At 39.9% G+C, this 13,717-nt stretch overlaps 1 protein-coding gene across 4 annotated transcripts in view; it reads left to right on the forward strand.

Moving 5' to 3' along the window:
- The window catches only part of ctnnd2b (catenin (cadherin-associated protein), delta 2b), a 79,474-nt gene that overhangs the window by 24,958 nt on the left and 40,799 nt on the right, over positions 1 to 13,717 (forward strand). For all 4 annotated transcript variants that reach the window (XM_046851563.1, XM_046851562.1, XM_046851564.1 and 1 more), the window contains exons 3-5: positions 2,282 to 2,394; positions 11,794 to 11,828; positions 12,989 to 13,105. In XM_046851563.1, the coding sequence (XP_046707519.1) occupies positions 2,282 to 2,394; positions 11,794 to 11,828; positions 12,989 to 13,105 (265 nt within the window). The remainder of the gene's footprint in view (positions 1 to 2,281; positions 2,395 to 11,793; positions 11,829 to 12,988; positions 13,106 to 13,717) is intronic.

Consider the following 13,717-nt stretch of genomic DNA (forward strand, 5'->3'; position numbering starts at 1 on the left):
ATGAGTTTGCACTTGTCGAATATGTATTTATTATTTTGTGTGGGTGAGAGTATGCGCGTGTGTGTGAAATTATTTTTCTGAGGCTTCTGCATAAATAGCTACACTCACCCTGAATATGAGCTGTGTGTGTGTGTGTGTGTGTGTGTGTTGGGGGTGTTAATACAGAAAGGGGTATAATAGAAACCCTGAAAATCATGTCTCTGACTGTTTGCACAGTTGTATTTTAATTTGATTACCATCCGACCGGTTTCCGTGCTTGGTCGGTGGTGTGTGTAGTTTTCTCCATCCCAGTTCCGCAGTTCTGTGTGTATATAGAGAGCTCTCTTGTTCAACAAGTTGAATGGACATTTCTGTAGCCTTCATCTGGGTTCCTGCCCAGAAGAGCAGGTGATGAATTCCCCAGCACTCTTAAACTGCACACTGAGAGAAAGTGTGTGTGTGTGTGTGTGTGTGTGTGTGTGTGTGTGTGTGAGAGAGAGAGGAAGGATGGATGGATGGATGGATGGATAGATGGATGGATAGATTCAGTACTATGTAATTTATATGCAGCCAAATCTTCTGTAGGGCTAATGTTTTGCTATTTATTTTTATTTTTTACTAATAATTATTACCTTGCTACACTGCATGCATTATTATTATTATTATTATTATTATTATTATTATTATTATTATTATGTGCATTGTTAAACTAATAGGAAGGAAAGAAAAGGGGGTTGACCTTGTGGCAAAATGAAGTCATTTAACCCTTTCTTCTATGCCCCTCTCCCTCAACATGCCTCCTTCCCTTTTGTGTTCTCTCTCTCTCTCTCTCTCTCTCTCTCTCTCTCTCTCCTTTTTAAGCCTCCTTATTGGAAAGACTGACTTTCCCCTCCGTGTGACCAACTGGAGAACACAAAGTAATATAGTGGCATTTAAAATAACTTTAATAGCCAAAAAAGTAAAAAAAAAAACCCAGAGCGGAATCTCGCAGGGCTTTGTGTTTATGCGGCTTACATACCGTTCCTAATATTGTGTCAGACCGCTACATACTGTCCTGCTAAAATCACTGCTGTTTTACACATTTCTCCTGACACGCCGGGCGGTTTGTAAGTGTTGGGCAATTGGGAGATTTGCGAGTGTGTGATGTGAAATTTCTCAAAATATATTTCATGCTAGGGTTTGAAGTTGATATACCCTCTCTCTCTCTCTCTCTCTCTCTCTCTCTCTCGCTGGCTGTCTCTAACTGGATTTTCACAGTGCTTACTATAAAGAGGCACTCTGGGATTTCAGTCTGATTTGGCATTGACAGCTTTGTCATTAAATGTTATGTGGTGCATATCCAATTAATATGGGAGAGGGAAAAATGTTGAATGCAACCACTGAGCTTTTTTTTTTTTTTTTAACATTACATTGCATCGAGACCAAACATTTTGTATATGTGGTATTTATTGCAAGTGACCACTTTATAAGAATGTAGTGCATACTTTCAAAATGAAATGACTCAATAAAGAACTTGTTCTTGTTCCACTGTCTTTTTAAACAATGTTCTTCTGTAATAGAGAACCCCCATTGGAAGCTAAGACCCCTTAAGTACCCACTGTTTGAATAAAAGGTTTGTGGACATCTAACCATAAGAATCATATGTGCTTTTTGAACATCCCATTCCACATTTAGTCTTTATTTGCTTTAATAATACCCTCCACTCTTCTGGGAGGATGTTCAACAAGATTTTGGAGTGTGCTCATGGAGATTTGTGCTCATTCAGCCATAAGGGTGTTCGTAAAGCAAGGGAGTGACGAGAAGGCCTGGGGGTGCAGTCAGTGTTCCAATTCATCCCAAAGGTGTTTATTAGGGTTGAGGTTAGAGCATCTTCATGGAGCTCGCTTTGTGCATATAGGCATTAGCATGCTGGAGCAGGCTTGGGTCTCCTAGTTCATTTGGCAGGAAAGTCACACAATACATTTGTCTATATAGTGTATATGAACATTAAATTGAATACAAAATTGTATTTTTTGTGTTGCTGTTTATAAAATTCAACAGTAAATCAATGCACATCAGGGTACCCACTTTAATAAAGCAAAGTATTTATGTTCTGTTGTAGCAAATGTATTTGTTCGTTTCATTACATTGCTTACAATTTCCCAATGGAATCGAATCGCAATGACTTAAATTGTATTTGTAAGCACTCGAACGTCTGCACATACACAAATGCAACGAAGCGATTCTTATATTCAAGGTTAATGTGCACATTTATTGTGTATTCTAAACATTTGTGTCTCTTGCATTTCTTTTCTCTATGCAGGAGCTGCAGTTTGAGAGACTGACCAGAGAGCTGGAAGCCGAGCGGCAGATAGTGGCCACCCAGCTAGAGCGATGCAAACTGGGATCTGAGACTGGGAGCGTGAGCAGCATCAGGTGTGTGTATATCAACAGGCGTATAGTGAACTTATCCAGTACTGCAACATTAGCCTGAGAGTAAAGGCTCATGAATCACGTCTTCTAGCTTGACCTACACACTTTGTGTCTTATGCCAAGCAGTCCTATGTAAAGATTGCTAATAAAATGTATCGGCTTGTCAGTTGAATTATTATTCTTTTTTTGTTAATAGTTCAAAGTGATTGTGTGTGTGTGTCCTGACTGACACTGGAAACACAAAGAAAGGCTTCTTTTTCTAAAAACCAATTAGTAAGTGTTTCCTAGTAATCTCTGTCTCTTCTGCAGTGTAGGCACCGAGTCATATTGTTCAACATTCCCCGAAAAGATGCTGACAAGATCTGACTCAGCACCCGAACACGATTTAGTTCTTTAGAAGCAGCGTTAATCAGTGTCTTTCGATGCAAATCGCTAATTGTATTTTAGCAAAAAAGTCACAAGTTATTAACATAATAAATTGAATTCGAATGAAGAGTTTTTGTACCTATTTGTAAAAGGCAATTTTTCCTTCATGTGTCTGTGCCAAGTTTTATACACTTTTAAACTCAAACACGTTTCTCCGAAGTTCGGTTGCTCTCTTCCATATGACGGCTGTGAATTTATTCGAGTTCGAGTTCACAATTTGAGAAAGCGTGTCTTCGAGTCGAGGTTACTGAGCATTTCTTGTCATTCATTATCGTAAGAATAATGTAGGAATCCATGATTTGTACTGGACACAGATTTTCAGTTGACCACGAGCCTTCTTTCGGCTTAGCGAGTCGCGCACGTTAATTGAAAAGCTCAAAACCGCAAGCATGATGGCTTTTTGCAGATAGATTCACTCGACATCAGCCATTACTTGGGACATTGTATCGTGGTGGGTTTTTATGTCCTGCTGTCATAGTCTGCAACTTTTTTGACCTTCTAAGCTGAAATAATGACAGTTCATGGATTTTATAAAATAGCATGTAGTTGCATGCACGACTATTGAGAAAGGTGTCTAATATTTTAGGTTTGAATTGTGAAGCTTCAATATTTTAAAGCCTGAGTTGGTAAGCTTGCATAAACAGCATACTAATGATAAAATATTATGTTGAGAAAATTTATTCTGGTTCTTTCGCTTCATTTTAAGTAGGTCACATTGGCTTATTTTGCACTATAGCGCTGCAAGAGGCCAAATTGTCGGCTATGTAGTCGACTATGAGTGCAAACTATTATAAAGAAAACAATGTTTTTGATGAGTAAATTATAATCGGATTCTGCAAACATCATCTCACGTGAGCACGGCCTTTAACTTTCGGTTAAATGCTTTCTGTTGAGCTTCATCCTGCCATGTGGAGCTGTCTCTAAATAGTGTCTGCCCAGCACAGCGAGGGGGTGTATTAAGCCAAAGCTGTTAGACTGCTATGCTGCCAGATAAGTCCAACAGGCTCTTGTATACTTGCATATAGCGACTCTGTGAAAGCACAGCACTCTGGGCTAAGGAAACTGGGATTGACAGGAACAAATGATTACAGTACACAGTGTTTTAGGAACTGCCTATATATTCGGGACTTGAAGAAATAGATTGAACTTTTAATGTGTTTAGGCCAGCCACAGGTAGAAGTCTTCACAAGCGGTTAAAATGAGTGCACCTAGTTAGTGTCATAAATATTCTTTGAGTGACGCCTGAAGGAATTAACATTTTCCATTTCAAGAGAATGGTTTATTTAGGGCTCTGTAAAGGTTAAGTTTGCAGCGGCTTCCTTTGAATGTTCATTCTGTCTGTTAATACATGCCCTGAAATGTAAACCCACAGCCAGCTGTTTAAAATAAGAATGTGGTGGTAACAGTCTAAAGTACACTATATGGATAGTGTATTAGTTTAGTAAAATATTCACACACCAGACATTTCCAATGATATGTTTTTCTTCCCCAAACTGTTAACACGAATTTGGAGGCCCACAATTGTATTATGATGTCTTTTCAATGTTTACTTGCTCCACCTGTTCAAACCCTGTGCATAAAGCCAGCTCCTTGAAAATATGGTTTACATGAATTGGAGTGGAAGATCTTGAGTGGCCTGCTATAGAGCGCTGACCTAAAACCTATTGAACACTTTTGGGATTCTTCGGAACGCTGACCGCACCCCTAGGCCTCCTCACCTCACCTACATCATTACCTGCCTTCAGTAACGCCCTTGTGGCTGAATGAGCACAAATCTCCACACCCACACTTCAAAAGCTACTGGAACTTAATGGTATCACCATGGCTGCATTCCTAAAATATATTATAAAGAGTTCAGCCATCTTTATGCTTGGATGATGCATTTCATTTGTTGAAGTGATGGACTGTGAATCTGACATGCAGATGGCATCACAAGGTGACAACAGAGGTCACTCCACAGGATAGAAATACTACTCCGTTCCTTATAATTTGACTCCGTTCCTTATAATCCGTTCCTATACTTCCTATATCCGTTCCTATACTTCCTATACTCCGTTCCTATACTCCGTTCCTTATAATAAGCCTACGTAAACAAACTACCGATGAGCAGACACATGGGTGCGATTGTAACAAAGCACGATGTACCTTTTTTTAATAACACTTGCCACACAGATGGCACAGTTCAGGCTTCTTGCTATTGATCTGAGGATGTGACAGGTTTGAAGGGTGCTGCATTTGAAGTCCAAAAAGTAGGTGCTGAGAGCAATAAGAGCTTCTCAAATCCTCCCTCGTCTGCCTGCCTACCCCGGGGTGTCTGCACTCTGGATATTAGTCTTATTAAGACTGTCTGCCGCTCTGCCTGACTCATACTAAGTGCCTTGCGTACAGTAAGAGGGGAGTCAGAGCATATTGATTTGGCAGCCGATCTGTGTTGTTTAAGAGGAGATGAAAGCCTGGCTCTTACCAAGCTGAGTGACTTCAGCTTAACATGGCTGATTTAAGCCCAGTCTGTCTGCGAGGTAGCGCAACAGACAGCAGTCTTTCCAGCATCCTGTCTGCAGGGGCAGCCAGAACTGTGTAGAGTTGAGCAATAAGGTTTTATAGACTATAAGGTGTGAGAAGCTTATAGGAAAAAAATGTAATGGTGACAAGAAATGAAAACAGAACAGTGCAGTGATAGTATAATAAAAACAGACATGGTAAAAAGCCTCCAGCTCCATTTTACTCCTTATTCCTATTTCTCAAAATGTGTTTATTAAATTTTTTGTACTGATTTGAACAAAATAGTTCAACAAGTCTATAAGTATAGGTCTACTATGACCATCCACGAATGAGATGATATTGAGAAATATAAGCCTTCTAACATTAGACCGCTTTAACAGCTCATTATCACGTCTGAAGTCGAGTCTTCAGTGGCATGTGAGATTTGCAGAGCGTGAGTCGGCAGCACACACACGGAGGAGTGGGTTGTGTGGTTGTTTGATAGCTTTACATAGTGGGAGCGTGCCAGCTGGAACATCACTGCAGGGTGATGGCATGTGCCCTGCTTGCCATGTGACAGCCAGCGAGAAGGATTTTGCGGCGTGAGACAGAGCTGCAGCAGAGTGCCACAGTTCGAACGATGCCTGGAGAAGCCGTGAGACAAACCCGCATAGACCAACTGTTCGGACCAACTGTTCCTGTCCTGCATATAGGACAGTATCGCATGAAACTGTTTCACACCAGTAAATGATACCTCTTTCTGCGCACATTGCTCGAAATGTTCCACTCAAAAAAATTGAAGAGACGAGCATTTGTTTGACGGTTTCATCTCATCATAATTTATTTAAACATTAATGAATTGTCAGTGCAAGATTCCACACAAAAGACACGACCAGCACAAGCCAGGCAATTGTTAAAAGGATGAAGCGGTAAAAAAATATTGTTAAGCACGTTTAAAGCCATGATAAAAGGTTTCAAAAGTTTCAGTATCAACCTATGCAAATCCGCTGTAGGTTTGGTGAATGGTATTGAAACACTCACTATGTAAGTAGCTCATCATTGGATTCTGGTAGTCCAGTAACGTTTGGCATTTGAGATCTTTTTACAAATGAGTCAAAATAACAAAGGGCTTTTTATAATTTTAACGTTTAACCTTATTAGACATTGCCGAAAGCAGCTCAGTGATGTTCTCCACCTGATATAAATGGTCAAGCTGCAAAATATTGTGTTTAAATATTGTATAGACACTTAGAGCATTTGGCACACACCCTTATCTAAAATGACTGATCTCATTAATACCATAAACAGGGGCTTGCAACTTGCACCTTGCACCTGTTGAAGTGTATTGTTCATTCTACAGTCCTTAAATGCAGACCTGTTCATGCAAACGTAAGCCCTTAACCCTTGTAGCAGACTATTGATACTAATTCCAGTCCGAATCCAGCCTCATAGTTCTTGAGTTGCTCAGTAACTTCATGGATCTTTCTATGGAACTTTCATGGAACTTCACGGTTCATGTCTAACCATTCCAAGCTACACAGAGTGGTCTCTAATTGAAGAGAGCTTCATCCAGAGTTTGGATGTTGGCATGAATCATGCAGATCCGAAGAGAAGAATGTACAGGAGCACTGGTCAGTTAGCTCTTTATTTGGAAAACCTATACGCTTGTTCATGAATTCAGTTATACAATCAGCCAAACATGTGGCAGCAGCACAGTTCATAAAAACACGTCACAGTCCAAACAGCCGAATGGAGAAAATGTGAACTCCGTGACTTTAATCTTGGCACGGTTGTTGTGTTTTGCTAAACTCCTCAGATTTTCACAGAGTTCCACAGAATGGTTTGACAAAACAGACCATATTTACGTCATTTCGGCAGGCACCCTTATCCAGAGCGACTTAAACTTATAAATTTGGCACACGCCCTTTCAACTGAGAGGTTAAGGGTTAAGGGCCTTGCTTAAGGGTCCAGCAGTGACAGGTTGCTGGTGCTGGGATTGGAATTTGCAGTCTTTTGTTTAGAGGTCTAACATCTTTCCTCTGGTAAACACCCAGTGAGCAGCGGTTCTACAGTCAAGCACATCGCCAATGAGATTTTTCTGAAGAATGGCAGACTGTCAGCTGTCAGGAAGGCTGTGGAAGCTTAAATAATCACTCTGTACAACCATTGTGTGCAGATGAACATCTCAGAACACACAATGCATCAAACGTTCAGGCACATAGACCACAAAAGCATGAGGCCACACTGACTTTCTCTTTTGTCAGCCAAGAACTGGAATCTAAGGCTGCATTGGGCACAGGCTCACCCAAACTGAATATATCAAGCTTGGGATGAAAAAAACACCTGATTAACTGAATAATTCTATAAAGCAATTTATTTTCAATGCTGGCAATCTAATGTTTTTATGATTTTACATTGCATCCATTATTCATTCCAAAATGGATCAAATTCATTATTTTTCTCAAAGTCTACAAAAAATACCCTTTAATGACAATATGAAAGGACTGTTTTTAAAATCTTTGCAAATTTATGCAAAATAAAAAAGGAAAAATATCATGTACATAAGTTTTCACAACCTTTGCTCAATACTTTGTTGAAGCACATTTGGCACCAATTACAGCCTCAAGTCTTTTTGAGTATGATGCTATTTTTGGGCAGTTTCTCCCATTCTTCTTTGCAGAACCAGTTCCGTCAGGTTGGATGTGGATCATTGGTGCACAGTCATTTTCAGATCTCTCCAGAGATGTTCAACCAGAGTTAAGTCTGGGCTGGGGCACTCAAGGACATTCACAGAGTCGTCCCATAGCCACTCCTTTGTTTTTTTGGCTTTGTGCTCAGGGTCGTTGTCCTGGTGGAAGATGATGTCGCCCCAGTCTGAGGTCCATAGTGCTCTTGAGCAGGTTTTCATCAAGGATGCCTCTGTACTTTGCTGCATTCAACTTTCCCTCGATTCTGACTGGTCTCCCAGTTCCTGCCGCTGAAAAACAGACTTGATTGATGGAGTGCTGCAGAGATTGTTTTTCTTCTGGAAGGTTCTCCTCTCTCTACAGAGAAACGCTGGAGATCTTTCAGAGGGACCAATGGGTTCTTGGTCACCTCCCTGATATAGGTCCTTTACCCCAATCGCTCAGTTTGGCTGGGTGGCCTGCTCTAGGAAAAGTCCTGGTGGCTCTAAACGTCCTCCATTTATGTTTAATTCAGGCCACTGTGCTTATTGGGACCTTTAATGCTGCTCTGACATGCACTGTTAATTGCGGGACCTTATAAAGACAAGTGTGTGTCTTTCCAAATCATGTTCAATCAACTGAATTTACCACGGGTAGACTCCAATCAAGTTGTAGAAACATCTCAAGGATCATCAGTGGAAACAGGACGCACCTGAGCTCAATTTTGTGTCATGGCAAGGCTCTGAATACTTATTAAGATGCGATTTTACATTTTGTTTTTTGTTTTTATTAAATTTGCAAAGATCTCAAACAAGGTTCTTTCACATTTTCATTATTGGATATTGTTTGTAGAATTTTGAGGAAAATAATTATTCCATTTTGGAATCAGGCTATAACATTACAAAATGTGGGAAAAATGAAGCGCTGTGAATACTTTCCAAATGCACTTTATGTTGTCATATTTCCACATGACAGTCAGGTGGGAAACATTTTTTACAACGCAACGGTCATGAGTTTGCACAGACAGTGAAGCCTGTTGATCGATTTTGATTTGCCAGGAATTTATCTTCATTGCCAAAAGGAAGCAGAGCTAAAGAAGATATACAGTGAGGTGGCCTTTTGTTCTATAGTACATCATAACACAGTGGCGTCTGCCTTATTCACTGTTTAGCTCCTATTTTACTGCTCACATTTTTTGTGCTCAATAAGCATCCTTAGGTTTTTTTGCACATTTTTCTTCTTATCTTTTTTGTTGTATCTCGACCATTAAACAAGAGCGAATCCATCACTCACAACACTGCGCTCTCTGAAGTCTTGACATTTTGATCTTTGTTGTCTGGGTTTTTAAGAATGATATGTTCACACTGTTGACCCTGAAATTCCCTGTCCAGGAAACCGAAGCCTCGTTCTCAGAAACCGAATTATTAAATGGATTAAATGCTCGGATTTATAGTTCTGCTGGCATATCGTTCTCCTGGCATGCTTTCTGGTAAGCCAGTGTCCACATATAGCTCTCCCTCTCTTTTTCTCATACAGCAGCAAAACCCTAGACTTGTGTATCCTGCTGATCCATTGCTGGCTGATGGGTGGCCTGGCTTTGTTTTTCTCGGATGAAAGCTTCTGATCTGCACTCATTAGTGCCATTATAAGAATCCTCTTCACATGCTGTATTAGGCACCAGCAGCTGCTGTGTGTCGAGCTTTAGGGTGGTTCAGTCAGATGTGACATAAGAAAGAGACTCTACCTCCCAAAGTATTGGTAAAGTCTGTCTTCTTCACGCCGATTATATGATCGGCAGATGAGTGTGCCATTCTCAACCGCATCCACTAGTCAAATTCGCTCACTTTTTTTCTGGTTGTTGGCACTCTGAGGCACTTTCTGCAGCTGGTCAGTTTTAGAATACGCCTCCCTCCATTCTTGTGTCTCCTTTTCTCTTTTTTTGTTGCTAAAGGACCTAGTGACCCCCAACGGTACTGGGCCTGACTCTTTCTGTCTCCTTCTCCCTTATCTTCTTTCTCTGCCTTTCTCTCTCCCTTCCTTTTCACATGCAGTAGGAGCTTTGCCGTGGCTTGTCATAGCATACTTTTCTCTTTTTTAGTCCTTATTCTTGTGCTTCTCCTCCCTTTAGCTCTTTTAGGAGTTAAAAAGGCACTTTTTTTATTCAGTTTTAAGTTGGTAGCAGACAATAGGCTTTGAGATTTGCTAATGGAAACGCATATGAAATTATGTGGAATTATTTAAAATGAGAACAAATGCTTTAGACAGAAATAGTCAATTTTAGTTTCCTTTCAATGTAAAATTGTGCAATTTTATATACCCAGTATTGTGTGAAAGAATTTCAGTGTGTTTATTCGAAATATCAGAAGTGCCAACTGACTTTTTTACAGCTGCAATACTCATCTAAACCTAAATATTATAGCTCTAAGTGGCTTTTGTTTCGTGGAAATGAACAATGATTAACTGCCGACCACATAGTGACCCTCAGCGGGCCGGTGCTCTTATCTTATCAATAAATACATTATCCGGATAAAAGAAAAGAAAATCTTTTAGCAAAAGACTTAACGATTCACATATATTAAGCCGTATTTAGAACCGCTGACCTGCTCTCCCAGATGCGATATTGATTGCTGGACTAAATGATTATGATTCATCAATTTATGTTCAGCACTGTTCAAACAGGCAATTTAGAAAAAAAATTTTTGCATCTTTTATTGGCCAAAAAAAAAACAAAAAACCATTAAGCATTTCTCATTAAGCCCAGTGCGTAAGCGTTTAGCGAAATTGCTTGTAGCTCGTCTCTCTTCATGCAGGCAGGCTGTGTGGGAATTGTTGACTGCATAATTACTGATAAATAGCTGAACTTTTGGGGAGGCATGCTCCACAGACTTATTAACATGTGGCGTTTTTGTTTTCTCAGAACCCTCGAACAATTACGGAAAGCCTTGCAGTGCAAATTCACACGCAACACACACTGGAAGAAAATCAATAACGTGATTTAGCATCTGCAGCGTGGCTTAGGGACAATGAGAGAGTGTTTAACCTCTCAATGGCTCCTGAGCAGAGTTCTGTTAACTGTACACCCTTATTACAGATCATTGATCAGCAGTATGGTGCTCCTCAACCCCACATTTCCTTCTAATCTATAATCATGATTACCTTACCTACCTCTATGGGCTTTCAACGTCCTGTATTGATTAGCGAGTGGTCGTGTTTGAAAAAGTGTTCTGTACAAGAACATCCTTATTTTATGAGTCTCTTATACATAATCAGCATTTTTTTGGTATTTAATTTGAATTTCTTGGATTCATGTAGACTATATGGACAACCTCAAGTATCAGGACACCTCACCTGTTTTTCCCCAAACTGGTACCACAAAAATGGAGGCACACAATGGGATAGGATGTGTTAGCATGATATTTTCCTTTCACCCCATTTCGCTCTATAAAGATATGGTTTACATGGTTTGGAGAGGAAGATCTTAAATGGCCTGCTATAGCGATCCGACCCTCCCGACTCTCCACCCTTCTGAACACCTTTGGGACAATTTGGAATGCTGACTGCACCCCAGACCTCCTCATCCTACATCAGTACCTGACTTTACTAACACCCTTGTGGCTAAACAAATCTCCACGATCACACTGCAAAATCTAGTGGAACATCTTCTCATAAGCATGGAGGTTATTATAACAGCATATGAGGAATAAATGTGAAATGCAATGTTCTAAAAGCACTTAAGAATTTCATGGTCAGGTGTCCACAGACTTTAGTCCATATGCTGTATCATTATGCACCAAATTTGACTTGCTCCCTTTCTCTTTTTTTTCTGCAGTTCTGCTGATGAGAAATTTCGCTGGAACAACCAAGGTGGAGTAGATGTTCCTTGTTACCGTTAACGAACAAATCCAATCCGTTTTGTACACGCTCAGGAGTAAAAAGTTGTGTGTAACTACTCATTTGAGACTTATTGTACGTCATATGTTAAATGAGGAAGTGGTTAGCATACTGCTTGGAGCTGAGTGCTGACAGCTGTCACCATCTGTCAGGGTCACATGACAGCTGAACTGTACTCGTCAAACCCAAACACAGTCCCTTCTGAGTGAATTGATTGGATCATGGCAGAAACCTTAGCCAAAGACAGCAAAACAAGAGCACGGTCGAGACATGGCGTATGCCAAGCGTGTGAATTATTTATGAGAGCGAGTGGGTGGTCAACTCCACACTGTTTTTTAACTCTCAGCCAGGTATAGTGAAAGGGGCACATTAATCAGTGCAGTTATTAAGCAAAATAACATGACTGATGGGAGCTAGTGTAGCAAATGCAATTACTGGAACAGGATCCTGTAATGTCTCTTCCTAGCAGGTATGTAATTGTACGCCGCCATTTTTGAGGAGCTGAAGATTTCAGTAACAAATAATATCTGCTAATGTACTTTTAAACTTATAGCTTAATCCTTTTTAAATTGGCAGGATAGCAAATGCTTTATTCAAAGGATTAAAAAATATATATTATTTTAAACAGCAATATAGAGAAGCAAATCAAACAAATCAATAATCTCTGCTAATGTCATTCCTATAAACACTTTTTTTTTTTTATAAACACAAAATTTTTTTTGCATTTATTTATTGGAAAGTTTGACACCCGTTGAATCCTCACATTGACTCAAGAGTCCACTTATTTAAAAACATAAATTCTGAATGACTGTGGCCCTAAAGCAATGCTTGGAAAAATCGTCACATTCATGATTTATCGGCATGATTTTTACCGATGCCAGTTAGTTTGTAAAAACATAATACTGACCAATTTGATCAGTCATCCAATATATCCGTTGGGCCCTTTTTTAATTTTTTTGCATACACTCTATTTTGCTAGCTTAGATTCTTTTTGTGGTGATATTGGCTGGTAAAATTTAATTAAAATTTCATGAGAACTTTTTTTTCCCCCTACTTTTCAATTTTGTTGAAGTCCAGCCCAAACACCAGAACCGTTGTCATTTCCTTCTCTTCTTCTGTGACTTTGTGCATAGATGGACAAAAGGACATAGAAGAAGAGCTCACTACTGGCCTGGAGCTGGTGGACTCCTGCATCAGATCACTGCAAGAATCCGGAATTCTGGATTCCCAGGAGTTTGCAGCAGGTGAAAGTAAGAATTGTACCTCCTATGAAGTGATCCTTTCAACAATGCATGACATAGTAGTTAGGTTCAGGTTGTAAATGTTCACTTGGACTGCGATCCTGTTGGAACCAAGTTTTTGTTTTATTTCTTGTAGACTGTTGGTTGACAGGAGGTCAACACAGAAAGACCATGTTTATTGACACAAGAGAGTGCATCGTGGTTTTGCCGCAAATTGTAAAAGATTTTTTTAATTTAGAGGAACAGAAAGTAAATAAAAACCTGACACAAATTATGTAGGCCAACACATGCACATAGGAATGTAAGTGTTTTATGACATTTTTGGTAGAATGAGGTAATCAGGTAGAATGAGTTTAAATGGCAGAGCTAACAAACATTTAGTGACAATAGGGCTTGAGGTTAGTGGCAGTAGTGATGTAGACACATTGTTTAGTGAATTAAAGGTTGAGTAGTACTGCGGTAGCGATTGCATGGTAAATGGTAGAGGTAGAGGTTGTGTGGAATCAGTAAGGTAGTAACTAGAAAGCAGACGTGGGGTGGAGGTTGTGTTACAGTACAAAATAGAAAACTAGTAGCAGCAAATGAGGTAGAGGTTAAGTGGCAGTACTGAGGTAGCAGCTG

This window comes from Silurus meridionalis, chromosome 6, assembly GCF_014805685.1.
Source record: "Silurus meridionalis isolate SWU-2019-XX chromosome 6, ASM1480568v1, whole genome shotgun sequence".
Taxonomy (NCBI): domain Eukaryota; kingdom Metazoa; phylum Chordata; class Actinopteri; order Siluriformes; family Siluridae; genus Silurus; species Silurus meridionalis.